The 24,329-nt window shown below is 37.8% G+C and overlaps 1 protein-coding gene and 1 long non-coding RNA gene across 2 annotated transcripts in view; one reads left to right on the forward strand and one right to left on the reverse strand.

Annotated features, from left to right (window-relative positions):
• Nucleotides 1-22,271, reverse strand: part of LOC131301123 (probable LRR receptor-like serine/threonine-protein kinase At1g56140) — a 32,834-nt gene extending 10,563 nt beyond the window's left edge. The window contains exons 1-15 of the mRNA XM_058327286.1: nucleotides 22,087-22,271; nucleotides 15,549-15,729; nucleotides 5,267-5,338; nucleotides 4,952-5,023; nucleotides 4,773-4,844; nucleotides 4,512-4,583; nucleotides 3,848-3,919; nucleotides 3,668-3,739; nucleotides 3,408-3,479; nucleotides 3,245-3,316; nucleotides 2,411-2,482; nucleotides 2,163-2,234; nucleotides 1,986-2,051; nucleotides 1,004-1,057; nucleotides 6-70 (exon numbers count right to left, since the gene is read on the reverse strand). Coding sequence (XP_058183269.1) covers nucleotides 6-70; nucleotides 1,004-1,057; nucleotides 1,986-2,051; nucleotides 2,163-2,234; nucleotides 2,411-2,482; nucleotides 3,245-3,316; nucleotides 3,408-3,479; nucleotides 3,668-3,739; nucleotides 3,848-3,919; nucleotides 4,512-4,583; nucleotides 4,773-4,844; nucleotides 4,952-5,023; nucleotides 5,267-5,338; nucleotides 15,549-15,729; nucleotides 22,087-22,201 — 1,201 coding nt within the window. The 5' untranslated portion in view covers nucleotides 22,202-22,271. The remainder of the gene's footprint in view (nucleotides 1-5; nucleotides 71-1,003; nucleotides 1,058-1,985; nucleotides 2,052-2,162; nucleotides 2,235-2,410; nucleotides 2,483-3,244; nucleotides 3,317-3,407; nucleotides 3,480-3,667; nucleotides 3,740-3,847; nucleotides 3,920-4,511; nucleotides 4,584-4,772; nucleotides 4,845-4,951; nucleotides 5,024-5,266; nucleotides 5,339-15,548; nucleotides 15,730-22,086) is intronic.
• On the forward strand, nucleotides 7,213-8,141 carry LOC131301177 (uncharacterized). Its single transcript, XR_009191190.1, has 3 exons — nucleotides 7,213-7,651; nucleotides 7,766-7,880; nucleotides 8,039-8,141. It is a non-coding gene; the product is annotated as an uncharacterized LOC131301177 (long non-coding RNA).
• Nucleotides 22,272-24,329: the final 2,058 nt, after the last annotated feature.

Raw genomic sequence — 24,329 nt, forward strand, 5'->3', positions numbered from 1 at the left:
CTTACACTTAGGAGAACTACGAAGGCAGGGAAGATTCTCTGGAATACAGTCCAATCCTGTAGCCATAACACTGTATGCAGAAGAAGAATGGATATTGATTAGTGCAAGTTGAATTTCCCACATAATTAACGCAATTGAAGTTGAATGATTCATCAGGTACAGTTAGCAACATCTCTTGTGGAAACAAAGAACATGAGCACGGAGTATAACTAATCAATGTTTAAGCTTTCAAGTATTATTACTCCAGTCCAATCAATGTTTAAAAAAATTCATTCATTCCAATGATAAGAACCAAAAATTCACTCATTCCAATGTATAACATGAGCACGGAGCAAAAAGGCTGCACGATGATAAGAACCAAAAAGTGGTCACACGAGACAGACCTCAAACGCGGCTGCACGTAAGGGGGATGTTAAAGAAATAGAGTATCCCACATTGCTTGGGAGTGGAATGGGTGATCACTTAATAATATTTGGGACCTCTCCACTCATTCCAATTGGTTTTGAGATGAATATAAAGTTTCTACAGAATGCTTCCAAAGTTGTACGTCTAGTTAACTTCTTACATAGGCCCCATTTGCTGGACTTCTAACAATCAATTTGCACAAATCACATCGCAAAATTTTGAAAAATAGATGCCGGCCAATTTCGTCAAGGGTCCGGTCCCATTACACAAGAACACTGAATATAAGAAAGGGATACAAAAACTAAGTGGTAAATCTCATTCAGCTAAGTACATAAATTGTGAGTGAAGAAATAAACGGCAGAATTCAGACATGGTATCTCATATCAGAACAACTTGAAAAATATCTGTTTTCCGTTTACATTTAGGACTTACGATCATACATCCTCTAAAGCTGACAAACTCGTGCATTAACAGCACCATAATCATGTTGTTCAACACTCGAATTGTATATAGGAAATTACACAACTTTCTTTTTGTATCACTAAATGTTCAGAGACCACAGAATACCGTTAAAAACATACAGCACAGAGAGAATCACCTGTTGATCGCCCAAGATGGAAGTGCCGGCGATAATTGATTGTATGACACATCTCTGCAGGCAACGACATAATGGGGATGCTTAGTTGAGATTTTTGTTCTACTGAGAACCGATAAATTGTTCAGTCTTACATTTGACCGCTGAAGCCTCATATTTCATCATCCGCTTACATATCAATATACTACCATGACTGCATGAATCAAGATTTCCATTTCCCAAACACTTCTTTAAGATACAAGTTCAAGGGCGGAGATATGTAGGGGCCTGGGGGGCCAGCTCCCCGAACGTCCTGAGTTTGAAAAATTTTCTTTTATATATATCTGATTGTGAATGTTATTGATAATTATTCGCGTATAATTATATACCTGATAATCTTAATAATTTTGCTTCGATTAGATACAAAAATTGGTTATTTTACATTCTCATTTCTCAATTTCTTTTGTAAATAAAAAAATAAACAAGTGACAATTGAAATAGCCTAAAAAATCATTTCAATGAACAAATGTAATGAACTGAAAAGCAAAACCCTTATGATATAATAAGTATAAGTTCCGATAAAAATATATAAATGTTAAGCCGGCCCCTCTGGTATCAAAATTCTAGCTCTGCCACTATACAGGTTCTCATATTTGTGCGCCAAAACATAGTAGCAAAGATGCGCATTAACATTAAAAAATTTTCCAAGCAACGAATGATGGACATGTTGGCAATCCTACTTGTTTCCTTTTATGTCTAAAGGAACTATCAATACAAACGATGCGGCCTTAAAGTTATAAACAATTTACTCCACAATGATTTGCCCAAAATTGAACCTATACAATTTAATAAGTAATCAAATCATATGACTGTACAGTAGTGGGTTATGCTTCTGAAATCATCTAACCATGACATTCTAGGAACTCTACATAACGACCATAAACGTCCAAGTACCACCTGCATACGATCTTCTTGAACTATGAATGGTTATGTAATACTGACTTACATATACAGAAGAGAAGGACTCTTTGTCGTGGGAAGCATTCCAGTCAATTTATTATTCCCAAGAAACCTGAACATACATGAACTAGTTCAACTCATAAACATTCATATTTTCTAAAATGCTTTTAGAAAAAAACATTGCACAACTTGTTTATCAGAAGTAAGAGAGAATGTTTATTACAAGTATGCGAGAGAGTTCGAATTGAAGAGAGAATCGGGAATTGGTCCAGTTAAATTGTTAAAGCTCAAATCCCTGAAAATTCGACAGAACAAGGTTGTTACAAGTTAGCTTTAAAACGTTAAAAACTAGACGTTTACGTTTACTTAATAGAGAGATGTTGACCCATCCTCATCAATCTGATTATCAATTGCCGAACTTTTAGGTTGAAGCGCATGGAGGCAGATGCAAATTTAGCAGCTATAACTTACAGTTGAGACAAACTCTGAAAATCACCAATATTGGAGGGGATAGTACCAGAAATATTGTTATTCCTTAGAATTCTGCCAGGCGAGAAACCACTTGGTTAGTTAAGTTTGTAAACAATAATGGAGGGAGAAAATTTCAAAAAACCTGCTGAACTTACACCGCAATGTCACATAGACCTCCAAACTTGTGTAAATGTAAATTTCACCTCCAACATTTACCAAAATTTTTCAATTATGCCTTTGCCGTCAATATCCATCAATTTTTTGATGCAATATGTTGACAAATATTTTGTGTAACAAGTATACATGCTCATGACATGGTCTCCGTCCCCACTTATGAAGCACCACGTGTCCAAGACCCTCCAATTCTCTCTCTAACTCATCTTCACCGTCCAAGACTTTCAATTTAACACAGACCCTTACACCCACCGCCACTGCAGTTCCCCACCTTCGCCGGCACCGATGACTCTCCATGGGATTGCTTGCCTATTTTCTCGGATATTTGAGCTTCCGGACTGAGCTTTCATTATCCTTTACCTGGTGTAGGAGAGGAGCTAATACCACTGCAGATTGGATGTTAGGGTTTGTAACAATTGGGATGACGGAGAGGGGGGCCACTTCAGCCTTCCCTGTTTGGAAATTGACGGAAGTTGACGGCAAAGGCATAATTGAAAAATTTTGGTAAACGTTGGAGGTTAAATTAATATTAATAGAAATTTGGAGGTATGGGACATTGCGGTGTAAGTTCAGCAGTTTTTTTGAAATTTTTCCTAATGGAGGATCATAAAGACGAAAATATATCAATATTGATTGTCAACTATAACAGTGTTGCCTTACAAGGTCTCCAGAGACGTCATATCTTTCAGAAATGCCAGTGAAGAGCTTCCGTTAGATAAATCGCTTATTCTCCTATATAATAAGGCAGTATGTTATAGAAGAGAAGTGAACATCATTCATATGCTAAACATGAAGAAAAGATGTAGAAAGAGTTAACACCCACAAGTCCGTCAACGAGGTCAATTTGGAAAATGTTGATGGTATTCCACCTTCAAAGGCGTTTCCTTGAAACCTCCTACAGATGAACTAACTACGTAAATTCACTGATTACATATAATAGAGGTTACTGAATGAAGTATCAATACTTTAATTAAAAAAGTATCTCCATTACCAAACATTGGTATCTACTATCTAGTATTAAGTAAAACACTGATCAGGGTAAAATGATCGAAATAAAGAGGACACAGCGTACAAATTGCTTACAGGGAGCTAAGTTCTGACCAGTTCCCTATGAATTCAGGTATGCTCCCTGTGAGTTCATTATCCGAACCCTCCCTGAAACCCTCAAAAAAAATTCTTTTTTTATCACAAAAACAATTACTACTATTAAAAACATGTTCAAGTTTACCAAATAAGACAAAGGATGAGCCAGAAAGAACTTACACTGTCGAGAGGCTTTGTAGAGCAGCAAATGTAAATGGAATAGCTCCACTAACTCCAGAACTATCGAAGTAGCTGTCAAGGCAGAGAATTATGTTAGTATGATGCTCAAACTTTTTGCATGCAATGCTAGCCTTATAGAATATGTGAAACTTGAGAACACATCAGGGTTCCTTTTCTGCAAAATAGTTGTGGAGAAGGAGAGAAACTAGAATATGTGCCAGCTACTCCACGTAGAATTCATAGCAGCCAGTCCGCCACGAACTAGTATATAAAGAACTTCAGTTTTATTAACTGTATTAAAAAACCGAAATTATTAAAGTTTCTCTGTTAGGAACTTGGTTTGGTTTAATTCCTAATTTCCTATAATCGGGTGGATTTTTGTAACTGCTGATTTTTGGTTAGGAGGTCACCAGTTCGAAACGTGCTAACAACCCCCACTCGAACTTGGTCCTCATGCGAAGCCCGGTAGTAGTCCACTAGCCCTTGGTGGGGCGGTAGTTGTTATGGCTCTTTGGTCCCTTCCAGGGCCCGCCGTAGGTCTGGAGTCCTTGTGGTCACTCCCAAGAGAGAGTTGCTATGCCCCGTCGCCCCCTCCTCACCCATTTTACTCAACAAAAAAAAAAAAAGAGAGAGAAAATAGATTAGGGAATGTCTCAGCACTTACAGTTTCTCTAATTTTACCAAATTCCCCAATTCTGATGGGAGAGAGCCTGAGAAGTTATTAATGCTAATGCTTCTGCAAATTACCAAGTTAACAACATCAGAAAATAGGCTCATCTTTCAGTTACACGTACGAGTGACTCCAAATTTCAATGGAATAAAGAACTCAATGCCACTGCAGCAAACAACTGATTTAGATATAAAAAAAATCCAAATTACAATATGTTACGTAAATGACACAGTTGTGGACACAAGAATAACATACAATAGTGACAGATTAGTTAGTTTTCCAAGTTCCTTTGGAACCTCCCCCGATAATGCATTAAACGCCAGGTACCTGAAAACAATTAAATGAGGTGTCAGACCGTTAAAGGAGTTAAGCTAGACATGGATAAAATATTAACAACCTGCAAACAACGTTAAATAAAAAATAAGGTGGCTTACAGCCACTGCATTTGAGTTAGATTGGCAATGGATGAAGACAGGGGACCAGTCAGGTAATTTTCGGCCAAGTTCCTGCAAAATATGGAGGAAACTTAGTAAACCATTGTGTGATGAGAGAGAATTTTGAATGACATAGTTAAAAAAAAATTATCCAACGATGCATTACACATGTAGATATATGGAGACGATCAGAATCACGATTTTGAAGGTTTCAGTTTGATAGTGTGTCATAGTTCACATAGAGAAAACGTAACATTTTTTCTGGCATGGAAAATGAAACATTGTTTAAACTAAAACATCAGTGGGTAAACATACAAATATATGAGGGAAGTCAAAGACCACAGCTCCTCCGGGATTCGTCCTGTAACATCCAGAGCACGGACTTTGCTGTTACAAAACAGTAAATAAGGGAAGCAGTAAGTGGGAAGACTTCAACAAACGGTACTAAGAGCTTGAGTTCATAAATCAAGGTTCCGACTTCAACTGCATGGTAAATGTAAGCTCTATAGGCCGAGCTCGCTTTTGGTTGGCTCGTTCTTGACCAAAACACGCATTTGCATGTATTCCCTTTTATTGACTTGTATGGTTCTTTTACTTTCTTTCTGAAGTGTCTGTCTAGGGTTGTGAAAAGGAATTTGTATTTGATTTTTATTGAATACGATTCTGGTAGTCATTATTAGTCCAGTGTTTTCGGAAAGCATTGAAGCAATATTGAAGCTGGAAAATTTGTTCCAGAGACCATGAGGCGAGATGTCAAGCAAGGTCTACTGGATGCTTTTGCTTGAGCGAAAATGAGTTCGCTCGAGTGACTTTTCATCGCTCAAGCAAAATTGTCAAGTTGTGACCGGCTTCTCTATAAAAATGGATTAGTTACGGTACCGAGCGCTGTATTCATTTCCCAGAGCTCTCATTTTCATCTCCAAACTTCTGGGAGTGCTAGGGTCTGTGTATTTTGAAGAAACGCGAAGATCTATGGATCTCTAAACCTAATCAAGTCATGACATCAAGAGGTATTCTATCACCTATGTTCAAACTTCAAAGCCAGTGGCCACATGATTCCTTCCCGTGATTTATCTTTGATCCTTGTGTGATTGAAGTAATCTAGTCAAAGGCCAATAATAGTCCTTGCATCAATCTTGGAATTTCATTCGGTATCAGAGCGGGTCCCTATAATGTGGAATCGTTGAGTTCTAAGCGGACCCTTGATTTGCAATGGAGTTGAGTTCAAACTGTCCTCCTGTGAAACAAAGGCCCACATTGTCTGAGAACCAAAGTAATATGAAGTATATAAGTGTGAGGGTTCACTCACTTCAATAGCTAGCTTTCAGGGTCGAGTTTTACCCAAGACCATGTAACACCTTGGCCACTAGAAAGAATGAACTCTTCGCCGCTAGAAAGAACAAACTCCGATCACGGGAGGGAAAAGATTGAGCCTATTCAAAGGCTTTCGACGAGGATGTCTGGAGTACTGCATGTGAGGTCAAATATGCACCTCCAACTGAAACTGGAGTCGTCATTCCATAACCAAGTGCGAAGTACACCAAAGACTGAGAAAAATGAATGGGCGACAAGCAGTCGAGCACTAAATGTCCTGTTCACTCATGTTGGTACGAAGGAGTTTCACCGCATCAAGTCATCTTCAAGTTGCTTTCAATCAACTACGTTCAAACTTCGAACGAAGAACTTTTGTGAAGTTCAAAAAGCGTTTTTAGAAGGCTTGTGGATTCAAGATTTGGTGATCATGCAAGGGACAATGAACGTGGGTTCGACATGAAATTATTCTTAGGATTCGATGAGTAAGAATAATATTTCTAGTGCATGATTTCTTCCCATGGTTTTCATCCATTTAAGGGTTTTCCATGTAAATCTCTATACCCCGTGTGATTGGTATTTTTGTTAGGCCTGTTTGCGGTCCGGATCGGATCGAATTTCCTAGAAATCCAAGGACCGAACCATTAGTTATGATTTTTACAAAATGAAATTCGTGTCCGAACCAAAAGTCCCATGGTTCAATTTCAATCCAATCTGTGACTCGTGGATCAGTTACGGTTTTATCCAACGGAGTACATTAATAAGCCCGGACATATTTTTTTTAATTTCTCACAGGAACCTTTAAAATCACGTTATGATCACATTGAACGGTTTGGATCATCAAAATTCAATCGGTATTTATGAGGTCTGCACGTAAGCTAAGTAAGGGACTTATATATATATAGTAAAACAGAGCTGTGTTTGAATTCAATAGATAACCAACGCTCAAGATTTATCCCTATCATTCCATAAATCTCTACCCTTCATTTTACAATGGCATTTTGGTAGATACTTGATCCATCCAAGGGTTACCATAAACGGCTTTTTGTGGGAAACCCTACCCGCACCGTTATTCTCATCCTTCACACTCCTGTTGTCCTTTTTTTCTTTTTCTTTTTGGGAAAAATCACTTTCCGGCTGTCTCCTCTCCCTCCCTCTCTCTTTGTTCGATCGACCCACCACCATAGACCCACCACATCCCTCTCTCCCTCCTACCTACAACACCACCACAAGCCCTCGGAAACTGAATCCCAGTCGCTCCTCTCTGGCGATCCCGATTGGACACCACTAACACCACCAACCGGCGCGACAAGTCAACACTGGAACCACCACCGTTCGAGGTTCTCAGGGTTCGAATCGATGGCATGTAGTTCTTCTTTACCCCAAAAGGTTTGTATTTCTTCTCATCTTTCACTAAAAAAAAAGTACGGGTTTAGGGTTTGTTCATTCCCATGGCATAGACCGAAAGAACACCGATTACCTACATGATTCATGTTGTCGTAGGTATGAGTACTTCTCAGGTTATGGTTGTTCTCTCTCCAAGGGATTTCTTCTACCGCCAACTGTGGCCGATCGAACTTTGCGCTCACCCAAGTAGCGGGAACAACCGAGGTCAAAGGTAACCACTCTTCCACCATCACTGGTAAACAAATGGGTTTCATATGGTTATTTTGAGTTTTGTTCTTGAGTTTTAAATTGAATAGGTTTTTGAAGTTGCAAAAAAGTCTAATTTTATGGTTTTCAAACTCATTTGGTTCGTTGGTGGCAATTGGGCAGGTGGAGAAACTGAAAGTGGAGCAATGTAGGTATATTTGAGGAAAAATGGGTTGAGGTAGACTGGGAACAAAGACACCCACATTGGGCGCATTAAAGAGCATCTAAGATAGTAATTTTTTTTTTGTTGGTTGCTTTGCTTGATTACATGTTTCCATATGCTGTTGTTTGAATCAATATAAGGATTTCCTAATTGTTTTACTTAGAGAAGTGGATAGCTAGCACTATAATGATAAGCTACGCCTCACTGGAATTAGTAAATTTCACCACATTCGAAACGCAGTACGTGCTTCATATTCCCCATCTAATGACTTTGAGAGCTTAGTTTTGTATATTTTGATGGTCCTCTCCTAAATTTCACCACATTCGAAATGCAGTACACTGGTTGGAGAAAGCACTGTGCTTCACATTCGTAAGACAAGTTATCAGATTCCCCATCTAATGACTTTGACTCATATTGTTTTTGTCACCTCTGTTTTGAGAGCTCAGTTTTGTGTATTTTTATGCTCCTCTTGCATATATGCAGGTGATGCATGCAAAGGGGATTTGGTGGCTGTCCTCATCAAATTTCCCTTGGGTGGTATGATTCTATTTGATACTTCCTGTATGTATCTTCTTAAAAAAAAAGAAAGTTCCATGTTGGTTGGATGTTTTTTTTCTTTTTTTTTTTGTGGTCAATATTGGATGTGTTTTTATTTTTACACACATGCATCTCACGTGTTTGTTTCATATTTTTGTTCTTTATGCTCTATTTAACTTAGTTTTTCCGATGATTCCCAATTTAATGAAATATCTGATTTGAACACTTCAATAGGAAAACCACATTTTTTGTTTTTATTTTTGCAATTGTGTTATCCAATTTTTATGTCCAAATAAGCTTTTAGTTTATATGATTTTGTTTCGGATTCTTAAGAGTGGACAACTTCCATGGATTTATTGGGTACAACCGTACAAGATGACTTCCACGGATTACCACACACACTTTTGATGAACCATTCAGTTTTACTTTTTTAGTGAGAACCATTCTCGTGCCGTTTAATAGGAGGAGTTTCATGTTCTAAGATTATTATATTGTCACTTGCTCATCAATCTAGCTTTTTTAGATGGTAGCCATTCCTTTAACAAATTGGAACTTATCTCTGAAGCTTCCAAGTCCTTTGATAGAGTGTGAGTTTGGGATTTCTTTTGTCCCAAGTGTGATTGTTAATTCCCTTACGATCCCACACAAACGGGAAAAATGGTGTATAGCAGGGACATCCTACGAAAGACCTTTTAAGTAACATAGAATTTACACAACGAATCAACCAGGATAAGGGGCTTTTCATTTGCTATGAGGTTGGATTCAAATCAGGCACGTTCTTTGTTAGAGAAATTGATTGCCAGAGTTAAAATGAGGCATGTTCCTCCTCAATCGTTAGAGACTTATAGTCTCCTTTTTTGTTTTTGTCAGGAATCATCCAACTTTGTCAAAGAATTAATCATGAGACTCCATATTTATGTCAAATTTTCAGGATTTACATTGTGCAATTGTATGTAACTAACTATAAGTCTTGCTATCTATATTTCTGAAATCTCTCACTATATCAAGTCCTGAATTTTCCTAGAGGAGAGGTTAAATTCACCCCCGAAATGAAGTTCATATCACAATCCTCTATGGAATGGATACGCTGCTATAGAGTTCTTGATGACAATGGTTAGCCAATTACCAAATTGCAATTTTGTTCGGGTAGTTTTTCATTTTGGCCCTATCATAACAAGCCTCTATCATTGGTTTAGGATGTAGAATTGTGCCGACCATTCTGCGTTTTACTAACACGCTTTCAGAGACTGGGAAAATATGTATTATTTTGGGTTTGCTCCTTTGTATTTTGAATTATGATTGACTTTGTCGGTTATGTATGAGTTTTTTCGGATATTGATGATTTTTTAATCCTTATGTCCCTTTGTTTGTACACCACCTGATTGGTTAGATTCCTTTGATGGAAATTTCAACAGCTGAAGAAAACCATTTGACACCTTCAAATTGCAGCTTGAAACACCTCTAGGCAATAAGAACAGCCTCTAGGCAATAAGAACAGCATCAGAACTTGCCACCAAAGAAGACAATAGTAGCAGTAGAAATGAGCACGGAAGAGCCCAATAGCAGCAACAGAAAAGGACACCATATGGAAGTCCATATGCAGCAAAAGTGACAGCCAAATTTGAGACCAAAGAGTAACAAGAGCAACAACACAACAACAAACCACAACAAATGTACTTCACACTTAACAACATACTTTGCAGAAAATGTATGATTGTCACCTTTATGGTGTGAGTTTCTCCTATATGAGCAAGTGTTTTTAGGTAAAATTGTGGCTACATGATGTAGTTAACTTATCAAGATTGTTCCTCGGGGATTTATTTGTTCCTTAAAGCTAGAATCGTGTAGGATCAATTGTTGGCTTCAAAATGGGGAGGAGATGTACCTTAAGGCTTCAGTCACAGTAGAATACTTGGTGTTGCTTATTGACCCTTTTGTAGCTTTGTCAAGCTGACCCTTTCATTTAATTGTGTTCTCTATATTGGAATTTGTAGGTGTTTAATGTTAGTCGTTTATCTTTCTTCAATCGTGAATTAAAACTATCTTAGGTTGGCTGATTCATGTACAAAATTGTGATGCGTCATCGTGATCAATGTGCCAAGTTGAATCCTTACATCCTTTTTAAGTACTACACTCATGAATTAGATGGCTTTAAATCGGGCATTGTTTCCAGAAGTTTAGTACTAGCCTATACTTATGATCTCCCCGAACATCTCCCTGCCATTCCTTTAGGCACGGGCGATTTCATGAATATGCTTGGGTCATTATTTTTTGCATAGTTGAATTTGTTGGACAGGGGTTGATATATTGTGCATGAGTCCGCTTGTGTTGATCGTTCGAGTTGTGCCTTCAGGCACGGGCATGCACTAGTATATATATAGAATTTTCAAGTGAGGGATCCCTCATTTTAATAAAATGAGGGACTTTCATTTTCCGATCAAATTTTGAAAATCCGAACTGTTTAATGTGTGCAGAACGTAATTTTAAGGGTCCTCGCGAGAAATCAGCAAAAAAAATGACCGGGAAGAGCGTCATCCGAGCAGTTTTTTTTGAACCGTTCAATGAAAACTGCTCGGATGAAGCCCTTCCCGATCATTTTTTTTGCTGATTTCTCACAGGGACCCTTAAAATCACATTCTGATAACTTTGAGCGGCTCGGATCATCAAAATTCAATCGGCTAGGGGAGTCCCGCATTTTAATAAAATGAGAGATCCATCACCGGAACGTAACTCTATATATATATATATATATATATATATATATATATATATATATATATATATATCAGAGCGGTTCTCGAGACATCTATAAAAATATCTAAAAAAACTTCTCATAATTCCTGATCAAATTTCAATGATTCGAGTTGCTCAATGTGATCAGAACGTGATTTTAAGGGTACCCGCGAGAAATCAGCAAAAAAAATGACCTGGAAGGGCTTGATCTGAATAGTTCCGAATAGTTTTTTATTGAACGGTTCAAATAAAAACTGCTCAAATCAAGCCTTTCCCGGTCATTTTTTTTGTTAATTTCTAGCGGGCACCGTTAAAATCACATTCTACATACATTGAATGGTTTGGATTATAAAAATTTGATCGAAAACTATGAAATTGAGATTTGAGATGTTTTTTTAGATGTTCCCAGAACTGCCCCGTGTGTGTGTGTGTGTGTGTGTATATATATATATTATTTACATAAAATAAATATCTCACGGTCTGGTTCGATTAATCCACGGTTTTGTAATGAAAATTTGTGGGCCAAACCGTGAGTCACGGTTTTCTAATTATTCAATCTGTGTCCGGACTACTATTCCACGGACAAAATTCAAAAGGTTTGGATTGTGGGATTTTGGTTGGTGTGCCGTTGTTGGTATGGTACTTGGATATCTCGCTGAGGTGGAGATTTGTTGGATTCGACTCGATTTTGGTCTTCCCAGCGTCCGTAGCTTAGACCATGGCCTTGGTGGTCTGGACAAGCGATCAACATGTGATTTTGGAGCTCGTAGCAGGATTGGTCCAGACCAAGGTTTTGGTGGTCTGGACTATGGGTCACCGGGGAGGAAGAATTTGCTCTTAGCATGTCTCGTCCGAAGCTGGTCCAGACCAGCGTGCGCGTTTCAGTCGATTTTGGATATATTTTGGACCTTCTAAAGATTGGTTTTGGAGTTTTCTTTTTGGTTTTGGACTCTATATGCAAAGAAAACATAATCTAGCAAGGATTCTAGCTTTAGGAAGCAATTTGTGGCTATAAATATAGCCTTGCCTCTTATTAGGGTTTGGACTTCTGTGAGTGAATCCCTCTGAGAGGCCTCTAGGGGGTCTCATCTGTAGAACCTTAGGGTTTGTCTGTTTGATTTTCATCTGCTTCTGGTTGCCCCTTCTATGATGGGTTCTGTAGGCCTTCGCCCATGTTGGAAAATTATATGCATTACGATTATTTATTTTTTGATGATGTGTTTTTTATTCCTCGGCAAAATACAAATTACTTGTCACAAAGATATTTCTGAACTAAACTCCCTTGACCCTAAAATATTGCACAAGTCTCTTTGATTTAATGTACTATTCCCATATAGACTTAGTGAGTTCAATACATGAACTAACGAATCTATTTAGATGAATTTTTGAGGAATAGGTTAACGAACCGGCTAACAGGTTGGCTGACAGACCAGAGAAGTGTGTCAACCGGAGGGCACCGGACGAACAATCGGACGACAACCTGGTCAACCACCCAGACGACCGATCAGAGTAATTTCTGCTGATCAGTAAAGTTCCAATGGCTATATTTTCCTCTGATCAACTCTCCAACAGCTCCAATATTTTATGAACGACTAGTAGGTGGATGGATAACTATATAAGGGATGAAGAATTCATTGATGAGCACCAAGAGACAAGCTACAACATTCTACATCTTTCAAAGAGCAAATCCTCAAAAGACCAAGCCTACAATTCTCCTTGTTCTTCCACTTTCATATTTTCCTTGAGAGAAAATCTATACAAGTCGTGAGCAATTATCTTTTATACTTTCTTCACAAACTTGTAAATCCTAAGGGAGTGTTTAAGTCAAACACTCGAAAGCTTAGAAGACCAAATCTGTGTTGAATTTGGGTGTTATTGTTTTCAAGAGCTTTCGGAGAAAACTCTTGCTGTTGCACTAGCTCCTTGGGAAAGCTAGAGGTGTACGATTGTTGTAAGCACCCACAATACTTACTACTTGTAATCTTTTTGGAGATTAGTGGAAGTGGATTAGGTCGGACTGTGGACAACTCTAGACCGAACCACTATAATCGGGTTCTATCTCTCTAACTCTCTCTTTTACTTGCTCATATTGTTTTGATTAAAAAATTGTTAGAGATTATTTTTATGGCAATTTTAATTAGCAACCCTATTAACACACACAACCCCCCGCCCCCTCGTTGTCTTTTTGGGTAACTGACCATTTGGAAGATCATTTGTTTCAGTGATTCTTTTTGGTTGAAACTGTACGGTTTCGTAAGAATCAACTGTTTCTGTGTGACATCCGGTCACGTTTGTGGAACAATATTCCATCTGTGTCTCTTGGTTTAAACCCTAGGGGTTTTGTGAGACTTGATGAGAGAGTCTGAATTTGGTGAGAGATTCCAATTGGGCTTTTAATTTAGTGAGAGAACTTGTATTTTGGGATTTGTGAGAGTCTTTTTGTGAGGGCTTCGTTTGTTTGTCACTATTGTAGCTCTTCGGAGTATCGTTCTCTTCACATAATGGAATCGTCTCTCATTCGCTCCCGTGGAGTAGGCTTACCGCTGTAAGCCGAACCACGTATATGTTGGTCTTTCCTATTCATTTTGTTTATTTGGTTTGGTTTATCCGTTGCTTTTTCGCATATGTGTTTGGTTTGGTTATTTTCTCAATATCACGACCATCAATAATCGTCAGATTTCTGTTGGGTCCTTCGGAGGCCTGCCGCACAAACACGGATCTCTTAGGTCTGGACCGGTTTTCATGATTTTGCACAGCCTTCTTTTTGTGTGTGTGTGTGGTGTGATTGAAGTAATCCCGTCAAAGGCAAATCGTAGTCCTAGCATCAATCTAGGAATTTTAGTAATAAATCACGATAGCTTTACTTCAAAATGACTTCATCAGGAATCAGTAATTAGTTCTCTTCTTGGCCTTCTACCTCTTTTATCACCCTCAATACAATTCAAAAATCATCCCGGCTCAAATCGTTTTCTATCATTCGTCGTCATTCAAAATCACCCTCCTTAATTAACCTACATTGCAAATGACGATCCCATCTCCAATGGTTAATACAATCTGTAGTTGTTTTCACTCCAAACTCTTCCCTAGTGCACTCATCACTTTCTGGCTTGACTGAGCTGGGATTGTAGGCTTATTAATTTTTTTGGTTCCCAAAGTATTATTTTTGTCTCATTTTCGTCCCTGATGTAAACATTGAAGATACTTAGTCCCCAACGTATCAATTTTGTACCAATCAAGTCCCCAAGTCTAATGTCGTTACCCCATCTGTCAAAATGAGGGGCATCCTCGTCATTTAACTCACCCCAAATTCCTGTCAAAGAAAACGGGGAAAAAAGAAAAAAATAGAAGAGAAGAGAATAGAGAGATGTGGCTGTGGGGGTTTCACGGAGGTGGTGGTGAGAAAAGATAGTGGTTTGGGTGAGGGAGGAATCGGAGACAGAGTGCAAAAACCTCAAACCCCTCGAAACCTAGTTCAAAACAAGCGAAAACAAGGTAAAGGGTTGTGTTTCTCAGGTCTGCATCCGAGCCTACCATGACTCGGACAAGAATGTTGTGTTTGTGGCCGATTTTGACTCGGTACTCACCAAGGGACTCGCGGCTTACTGGTTCAAGGGCTTTCGGGTCGGTTCGTGGAGGAGATTCTACGGGTTTCACTTGATTTTGTGGTGCTTCTGCCTTCTTGTGTTGCAACAAAGCTTGACGCCGTCGACGAATAATGGGTTCTTGAATATGTTGAAGTTGATGCAAAGAAGGCTTTGGAGGTTAATAAGGAAGCTGAAAAAGGCCGTGACTTTGGTATAAAAAGATGAAAATCCCATGGAGGGTCCGAATTTGAGCTCAAAAAGTGGGATTGTAGCTGAAAAAGATAAGAGTGATTTTGGTAAAAGATGAAAACCCCGTTGAGGATTTGAATTCGGATTTCATGAAATGGGATTGGGGGTGGGGATTTGGTTGTTGGAGTACTGTGCTCCGAAGTTAGTGGTCATGATGATTTAGGATCATTTTTCCGGTTGTTTTTTTACAGGAAATTAGGGGTGGGTGAATGACGAGGATCATTTTTCCTGGGATTGTACCACTAGACAATATTAGTACAACATTTCTTGCGAATAGTGCCAATTAGACATACTCCAATATGGATCATATGGGGATCGATCGTGGAGAAAATTCTTAGTAGTATTTTCTAGTAAGATCGAGACTTACAGTTGGGTAATGTGGCAAACAGTCCCATTGCAATCGCATTTGATTACGGGATTGTAGTCTCTATTGTTGATGGCCCAGCTAGTGTCGATGGCGGCTCCACTACATGGTTCTCCGCTTATGTTCCATTGATAATATTTTGCGGATATTCTCCATTGGTTGAAGACGGAGTTCAAAGCACTCACTGCCCGAAATTCCAAAAAAGAAAAGAAAAGAAAGAGTTAGAGCTGACATGGTAATCTTGTTTTGAAAAGAAAATACTAAACCATAACGCAAATTAACAGTCAATTGGCAATACAATTCTACAGTTTTATAGTATAATTCTTAGAGAAAACATTCTTTCCGGAGGCGGAGGAAAAGGGGGGTTTTCTGCCACCCCCGTGGGCCTCTTTCGTGGTTTTTTTTGGATAATCCGAACCGTTCATCATATAGGGCCTGCAAAATAATGTATCCACGCGAAAAATCAACTTGTCCGGATATCGATAGATATGTCAAAAGTTGAGTTTAAGATGAAAGAATAGACGACTGTGGATAGTTTAACTTAAAAAACAGTTGACAGATCCATGCCGTCCATATTTCCGAATAAAACTCAACTTTTGACACATACATCGATATTTGGACAAGTTAATTTTTTGCGTAGATACATTATTTTGCAGACCCTACAAGATGCACAGTTCGGATTACCAAAAAAAAAAAAACGTGCGGTGGGGGCCCACACTAGGGTGGCGGAAAACCCCTTGTTTGCCGGCGCCGGACAGAATTCATTCTCTAATTCTTACACTTCTACTACCGCTTGAAAAAAAAAAATAACACACTTCGGTCAAAAGCTTTACTTAAGACAAGGTCAAAGGAGTTAAATTTGGATGGTGACTCAATTCGTTGAAGAAAGTGTTGAAAAGATCAAAACTTGATTTTAGTAGACACGTGATACATGAATGGTGCAGTTTATGTATGCAGTTCATGAGTCTAGTTGAAATGTTCATGTATGCGTGTAAAGAGACATCTAGTAGTTTGTATAGTTGGCTAGGTTCCAATAACTTTATTTCTTCATTGTATCCAATTTTTTCAAAAAAGACATCCAAAAACAGGTAGCAGCAATAACTGATTTTCTTATGGAGCAGTTAGTGATGTTCATATTGATCTATGATGGGACGCTACATCAAGTATTGGTTCAACCTCATAATTTTATTATGCTATTTCTAAGCTCATTTTTTGTTCAGCTCTTCTGGACCAATCTAAAAACTTTGCGCAACATTGAGTTTTTGCGGAGTCTATATAAACTATGTACTCTAGTGATTGTGATTCTAAGGTGTTACCAAGGTGATGGAAAGTAGAGAGAGTGATTAGAAAGAGTGAGGTTGAGTGGCGTTTATGCACCACAATGAAGTAGTCTATGTGTAAATGAACTAGCGTGAAGTGTTTATTACACAAATACTGTGTTATCTCCTCCCTCAAATCTCTCCTACTTGTTTATGTGGGAAATATTCGTTAGAATTTTTGCAAACTATAATAACTAGAAAAAACACCACAACAACAAAATATTGAGAGAATAATATAAGCTCATCATAAGTAGCAATTTAAGAGAAAACTTATGTAGATCGAGCCACGCATAAAGAGTTGTCATAAGAGAAGATACATCCCCTCTTGCACCGAGTTTTATGACATTCCACTCCCAAGATAAAACAATCCTAAAAAGGTTTGTGTGCAGTTAAAACTTTCTTTGAACCAAAAACCGCCCATATGCTCAAAACAATGAAAATATGTATGTAGTGAAACTCAAGACCAAAAAATCATTTGTGTTCCGCCCCATGACCTTCTCTGGTTTTTTCTTTTCCTATAGAAGAGTAATATGCTGGGAAGTGTGTATCTCTATGTACTGACTTGGTATAGGTATATATATACGTAGATTTCCAAAATCAAGAAACCAGCATATATAGTGTATGTAGTAAATGTTATATATGATGATGATAAGGGGAGGGTAATGAGGTCAACACAATAAATGAGCAAAGAATCCAAAGCCATATTAAATGTTAAAATTTTAAATTATCTCCAACAGTTTAAGTGTAGTTGGTCCATCGAATTTCCAACACAAAGAAATTTCAGAGGAAGCAAACTAGTTATTTTGAAGGACATCTTTGGACAGCATAGGTTGGGGAAATAAATTGTGGAGAATAGGTTGGGGGCTTGGGGCCAACCTTCTAAAATTATTCTCTTTTTTAGGATATGATAAGATGAGATTTACTACCGTATTCCTGAATTCGAAGGAATATTGCCACTTGAATTCCTCATTGTGCAATACGTTGGTGCCCGCTACAGCGCTACTAAATACAAGTGTTCTATTCGTGGAAAAAGAAAAAAAGAAAAAGCGAGAGAAACTACGTAGATATTTGGGAGCCTACTTTTTTGGCTTTTCATTTTCAACTTTCTGCCTTTTTAACTTTTTGTAACAAGAGTAGTGTTTAGAAGCTATGTGTTGAAAATAAATTATGGATTAATTTTTTTACCATGTTGCCCCTTTATTATAGTATATAAGTAATGTGTATGAATAATGTGTTAATAATTTTTTAAAGTTATATTGGGAAATTGTTTTCTTCTTTGTTATGTGAACATATATCTCAAACTATTTTTCAATTTATAGGAAAGAAATAAAAATAAGTAAAATAATGATGTGACATAAAAGATTATGTTTTTTGGTTTGAAGACTTTTTTGTTCTTTATTTTTTGGTAATTGAAAGCCTCCAAGAAAATTTTCAAAGATTAAAATCCCAATATTACTGCCAATTTCAGAAGATTAGCAATTATACCTTCTCTTAGGCCATCCACAATAGTATAATCAAAAGCAAATTATTTTTAAAGTTAACAATGTTGGTTCAAAAGATGGCTCACAATGATATAATCAAACTTAGCAACATCCTTAGAAATAATCAAATTTTGGAATTTGGATTACCAAAACTAGCAATTTTTTTTAATAATAAAAAATTGTGAACCCCACACCACATAAGTTAACCGGTTCCCAAATTTGTATACACGCATGTTTCAACTGGTATTTTCTTCTTCTCTTTTTCGCGTGTTTCATCTTCATATTGCAAGTAATTTGTTTTCCTTGTTTTCTTTTGATTTTCTTCCAATGGGCTTTGGAATTGTGACTGTGATTCCATCATTTTGGGAAGAAGAGGTGCTCAAAAATTTCATTAAGAGGGAAGGAGAATGGAAGAGGAAGCTTTGAATCCTCTGATTTTTTACTAAAGAAAGGAGGGAATTGATAAATTTCCAATCCCCCCCCCCCCCCCCCCCCCCCCCCCCCCCCTCGTTACAGTACCCCTTCTTTTCTTATTCCTAATAATTATATTTCTGTAATAAATAAATAAAAATGATTTAGGGTTTGGATCCTAATTGGTATTTTCTCTCTCTCAACATAATATAAATTGTTGTCGGCACTATAGTATTGGGGTTAAAGTCTAAATAGTTTTAGTATTCAGTGTTGTACCGTATTTAAGTACTTTTAGTAAGTGGTTACCTATTATTTAGGGAGAACGTGGGTCAGTTATATTAGATTAGGGTTATATTATAAGAGATCGAATATTGAGAGCAGGGCGTTGGGAGAGCCGCAACAGCCGTGTAAAGGTTCTTGAGGCGTCCTTTGATAATCTTGCTTTCAATCTCAGTTGCGGTATATATTCACGTTCTTCTTCATTTTGGTTCCATTAAGTTGAAGTATCACCTCTATCAATTCACGTTCTTCTTCATTTTGGTTCCATTAAGTTGAAGTATTACCTCTAGATAGGAAGTGTCAGAATCCTTTGTAACACATTTTTTTTCTTAGTGTCTAATTTACCCGGATGCAGTTTGAGAGAGAGAGAGATGTGCGATGTGTGTGGCGGTGTGGTGGTTTGTGTGTGCTGTGAATGATGACTTTGGTATGAGTTCCATTTTAAATGTTGTCATCAGTGGGGTTTTGGCCGTATATGGTTCTTGCCATGGGGTTGTTGATGCCATGTCAATGAATGACAATGGCTATGGATGTGCTCAGTATATTGGGAACAAGATTGTAGTTGATTATTGGAAGGTGAAGTTATTAGTTTTGGAACAGGTGTCTAGCCCTTTCGTTGAGGAAAACAAATTATTGAGTTTGGAGTTAAGTGGGGTTTATAGCTTTAGGTTTCATCTTTTTAGGTAGTCGTATATTAGATATGTTGATACAGTTAGCGATAATAATGTTATATGATTCTCTTTGTTCAAGTTAGCATCTTTTTGCGTACTCGAGTTGCATTATATTTGGACCCAGGTGAGTAGTTAAATATGTTAGGTATTTTTGAAAGGTATTTTTGAAAGATCTCAGTGTCCCTTAAAAGTATTTCCTTCAGAAATTTATATGAATGTTTTTCAGAGACTCAAAACTGTTTAAAAGTTGTTCTATAAATTGGCATGAGATGAATTTTCTGAGATCAATTGTTAATATTCTTTTTGGTGAGAACTTGGTGGATATTAATGGGAACATTTATTTCGAAAGTCCAGGGAACTTATTCCTTCTCGTGTTGATGACCCTGGCCATTAGGGAAAAGACCATGTTAGGCCGGTGACCCTAATGCTCAAAGGCTTTCTTTCGCCGGATCGTCTTAGGGAAAAGTACCACGGGCTGCCAACCCTGTGACTCTAAGTTCAATATTGGATCCAATTTTGATGAGATTTATTTTGGCCATGGTACTATTTGATTGTGGTTCCCCATTGTTGATGGAGTTAATGTTGTGATCACCACCAAGAATATTTATTGATTAAATACTTCATTGATTAATTATTATTCTATTGGACACCTCGTATGCCAAATTATGTTTAATGGTAAATTATTTTCATCCCCGCTTTCAACTTTATTTAATATACATACTTGCTATTCACTGAGCTCGTCAGCTGACGGATTTATTCCAACTTCTCTTTCAGGCATGTTGGGGAGTTAGGAAAAGATTTTGGCGGTATCTCGGGGATTTTCTTTTGTTGACCTCCTAAGGGTATCTCATTCTAGTTTTATTTTAAAAATCGCTTCCGCATTTGAAACAATTGTTAGATAACAAATTCTTTTAATTATTGTTGGATTATTGGATATTGTTTGGTTCATGGGATGGTTGTGCCCCATGTTTATGATGAGCATATTTGGCTTTTGATTTGATTAATAATGAAAAAACGATCATTTGATTTTCGGTTACTTTGATTTATTCAGGCTGCATGTTCCATGGGTTAGCCTCATGGTTCACGGCCGGTCACTTCTCATTTTTTGGGTGTGACAACCCCCCCCCCCAAAAAAAAAATAATAAAATAAAATAAAATCATAATAGGAGAGAAGAAAGTCACTGATTTTTTCCCCAAAATTAAGGGAGGGAATCGATATATTTTTGCCCAAAAAAAACGTAATGGATGAATGGTGGGAGAGAGAGAGAGAGTCAAATTGTAGTAGACCTCTTATTTTGGTTATGGACTAGAAGTAACCATTGTGAATCTCAACATTGTTAAACTTAGCAACCTCTTAAATGAATAATCAAAAGCTGATATGTCAACTTTTGGTTATCAATTTTTTATTATACCACTGTAAATGGCCTTAGAGATGATCCCAAAGACAAAAACACAAAACTAATGGGCTGCTATGCTATACAGAATTGATGAGTTGGGTTCGAAAAGCAGTTAACGATTAGGAACCCAGGAACACTCTTTCTGCTGATCTTCAAACTTCCAAGGCAAATGTAAAATGTAGGGACAAGGAGGGAGGTTAATATTTAATTATTAGGAGTGTGGTTATTTCCAAAATAAGTAAAGGGTAATTTGGTCTTTTTGTTTCCAACAAATATGAGAAGTAGAAAAGGAGAATGGGAAAAGCTGCAGCTTTTCCCGTTTTTGCTCTCTAAACCCAAAAATCAAAAATGTATTATGCCAAAACTCATAGGAGTATATTTGTTCAGCCCCCAAACACCAATTATTGCGCTTCCACATGCAAAGCCATGTTTTCTTACTTACCAATAAATAAATAAATCATTGACAAAGGGGTAGCGGGAAAGGTGCCAACCCATCCCCAATTCAACGAAAGAACGGGATGGAAGAGAGGAATTTCTCCTCCTCGTGGGGTTTTTTCATTTTCCGATCTTAGATTTCGGGGGGTTTTTTCTCATTCCCCCTTCACCCCCATCTTCCTCCTTCCCAAACCACCATCTGCCACCCTCCTCCGCCTTTTCCGCCGTGTATCTGACAACTGTTTGTTAACGATTTTTCTTTTTTTTTTTGGTTTTCTTTGGTGTCCGTGTGTAGGATTGCTCTCCGTTTGTGAGGCTTCTATCACCCATGGGTGGATGTTTTTGGTTATTTTCTACAGTACTCCGTCTGTTTGGAGTAGTGGATTTAATTAGAGTTGGATGTAGTTTTTGGACTGAGTCCCTACTGCTAGTCTCTTGATCCCTTGTTTAAGAATAGAGTTTCCTCGTGATGTATTATTTATTAGCAACTGTTATTGTTTTGGTAAAAAAGATAAATAGAAGGAGAGAGAGAGAGAGAGAGAGAGTACCTTCGGAAGGAGGAGTAGTACCATTTTGAGCTTGGACAATCTGAACCACGTCCAGGAGGGAAACAAAGTAAAAGGCCAAGGCACAAAGAACTGATTGTGTTGGTGATCCATCCATTACTCTCCTCTTCCTAAGTTAAATGGATTGGTAATCAAGGGAGATCCACTCAAGCCTAGCCTATATGTTCGTGTTCAGAACTTCAGATTATATACAATATTAAAGACCGGGGGGGGGGGGGGGGGGGGGGGGGGGGGGGCAAAAAGGACAGAACGCGTATACACCGGGAGGGATTATACTATGCCCCAAGGGCATAGCCACGTGGTGCCTCCAGGCCTTTTTTGCATCACACATTTCAGTGATCCACACTGAAATGTGTGGTGCAGAAAGCCCCGGGGCACCACGTGACTATGCGCCGGGGGCATGGAATAATCTCTTGGGGGGGGGGGGAGGGGTGGGGGAATTATACTATGCCCCAAGGGCATTGCCACGTGGTGCCTCCAGGGCTTTCTGCACCACACATTTCAATGGTTTACACTGAAATGTGTGGTGCAGAAAGTCCCGAAGCACCACGTGACTATGCCTGGGGGCATGGAATAATCTCGAGGGGAAGGGGAGTGGCAAAGGACAGAACGCGTATACACCCGGGGGGGGGTGGGGTGGCTCTTAAAAAATGGACAGGGTTCTTAAAAAATGGACAGTGACAACGCGTATACACCCGGGGGGGGGGGGGGGGGGGGGGGGGGGGTGGTGGGGTGGCTTTTCAAAAATGGACAGGGTTCTTCAAAAATGGACAGTGACAGAACGCGTATACACCCGGGGGGGAGGGGGGGAAGAATTTTTTGGAAAGAATGTAATTTTAAGTTTAAAAATTATGTATTTATTTAAATAATTTTTTTATAAATATGAATCTTGTTTGATAGATTTCATTACGATTTTTTAAACGGAACAAAAAAAATTGAAAAAATAATTTTTATTTTTATTATATTTGAGTTTAAAATTATCTCCGTTTGAAAAAAAATAAACTTTTTCAAAAGTGGAATGATATACTAGCTGGCGAGCTACTCCCTTGGATCCAAATTAATCTCCGGTTCAGTCTCCAATATAATTTTTAAAATGTTAATATCTTTTAATTTATAATATCTTTAAAAATTTTAAGAACTTTGTATAATAGAATTAATTGAAATTTATCATATGAAATTCATATTACACATAAAATTCACTATAGATATAAAGATATTAACAATCTAAAAAATTTATTAGAGACCGAAATAGACTACTGTATTAATTTAGAACAGAGGGAGTTCTAGTACCATTCCTATTGCTTTGTTGACCAGGGAGGGTGGGGCTCCCATCGTACTCACAAGCACATGCACCAAAGAGAAAATCAGGTCACATCTGTCTCAGCCACTTGTTGGACGGGCCAGGACGGCCAACTTTTTCTGTTGACTCAAAAAGAATTGAAGACTTGACTCAAAAAGAAAGAGAAAAAAGAAAATGAAAAAGAATGCGAAAAAAGCAGGATTTATTGGTGTCAGTATGTTTTGCGTTACCTCTCCATCTTTATTGTTGATGATCTAAATGTGTTAATTTTGCATTTATGAGAATTATAACTATTTTATTTGTTTTTGTCTTATTAGCTAATAGAAGACAAAGCTTTAAAGAAATTCAACTCCATTGCAAACTCCGTTAACTTGAATAATATTTCTTTAAATTTTAGACTACGATAGAAAATTAAATCTCATCATGTTATCCTAAAGAACATCATATTTTAGAGAAGGTCAGTCTCAACATATTCTCTGCAAAAAAGTGTTTCAGTAGATTAATACACCGATTAAACGTTGGCATAAAATATGAGATCTCATCTAGGACAATTGTAAAAAAAAAAAAATCCTCATCCATTCTCAAAACAATACCTACTATGCAACTTTTAAGAAACAAATTATTTTTTTTGAAAAAACAAGTATATATTTTTAAGTTATCATTTTGCCTCGTAGTTAATTTTTTTTAGAATAAAGGTTATTTTTTTTACCGCACTATTTATACTAGTATATGACATTTTGTACTTATATTTATATTGGTTAAGAGATTAGCTAGTAGAGTTAAAGATAATTTCTGAACACCATATTATAAATTTCTGGAGCCGCCACTAAGCTTGAGGTTCTTGTATTTGAATCAGAAATCTGAGAGATTAGCCAGGTTGACAGTTGTATTGACTACTGAGCAATGTAATGGTCAGACTCATCAG

Source organism: Rhododendron vialii, chromosome 9a, assembly GCF_030253575.1.
Source record: "Rhododendron vialii isolate Sample 1 chromosome 9a, ASM3025357v1".
In the NCBI taxonomy this organism is placed as follows: domain Eukaryota; kingdom Viridiplantae; phylum Streptophyta; class Magnoliopsida; order Ericales; family Ericaceae; genus Rhododendron; species Rhododendron vialii.